At 62.6% G+C, this 214-nt stretch overlaps 1 protein-coding gene across 1 annotated transcript in view; it reads right to left on the bottom strand.

Annotated features, from left to right (window-relative positions):
- LOC104159894 (transcriptional enhancer factor TEF-5) overlaps positions 1 to 214 on the bottom strand; it is a gene marked incomplete at its 5' end in the record, with an annotated part of 2,104 nt that continues 1,890 nt past the window's right edge. Inside the window, one exon of the mRNA XM_009697917.1 lies at positions 1 to 125. Within this exon, the coding sequence (XP_009696219.1) occupies positions 12 to 125 (114 nt within the window). The remainder of the gene's footprint in view (positions 126 to 214) is intronic.

Genomic DNA, 214 nt, shown 5'->3' with positions numbered 1-214 from the left:
CCCGAGGGTCCCTAGTCCTTGACCAACTTGTACACGTGGTGCTGGGCGCCGTGCTCGCTGGTGGACACCTCGAAAACGAAGGCTATGCAGAGCAAGGTTTCCTGGGTATCCCTGTTCGTAACAACCTGCGGAAGAGCAGAGAGGGCGTTAGGAGGGGGCTGCGCCCATGGGGAGATGCTGTTGTTCTTCGGGGGGGGGTCGCACGGGCTCCGGG

Source organism: Cariama cristata, unplaced genomic scaffold (assembly GCF_000690535.1).
Source record: "Cariama cristata isolate BGI_N322 unplaced genomic scaffold, ASM69053v1 scaffold25793, whole genome shotgun sequence".
NCBI lineage: Eukaryota > Metazoa > Chordata > Aves > Cariamiformes > Cariamidae > Cariama > Cariama cristata.
Note: the sequence above shows the minus strand (reverse complement) of the source record. Positions and strands in the feature narration are given on the sequence as shown.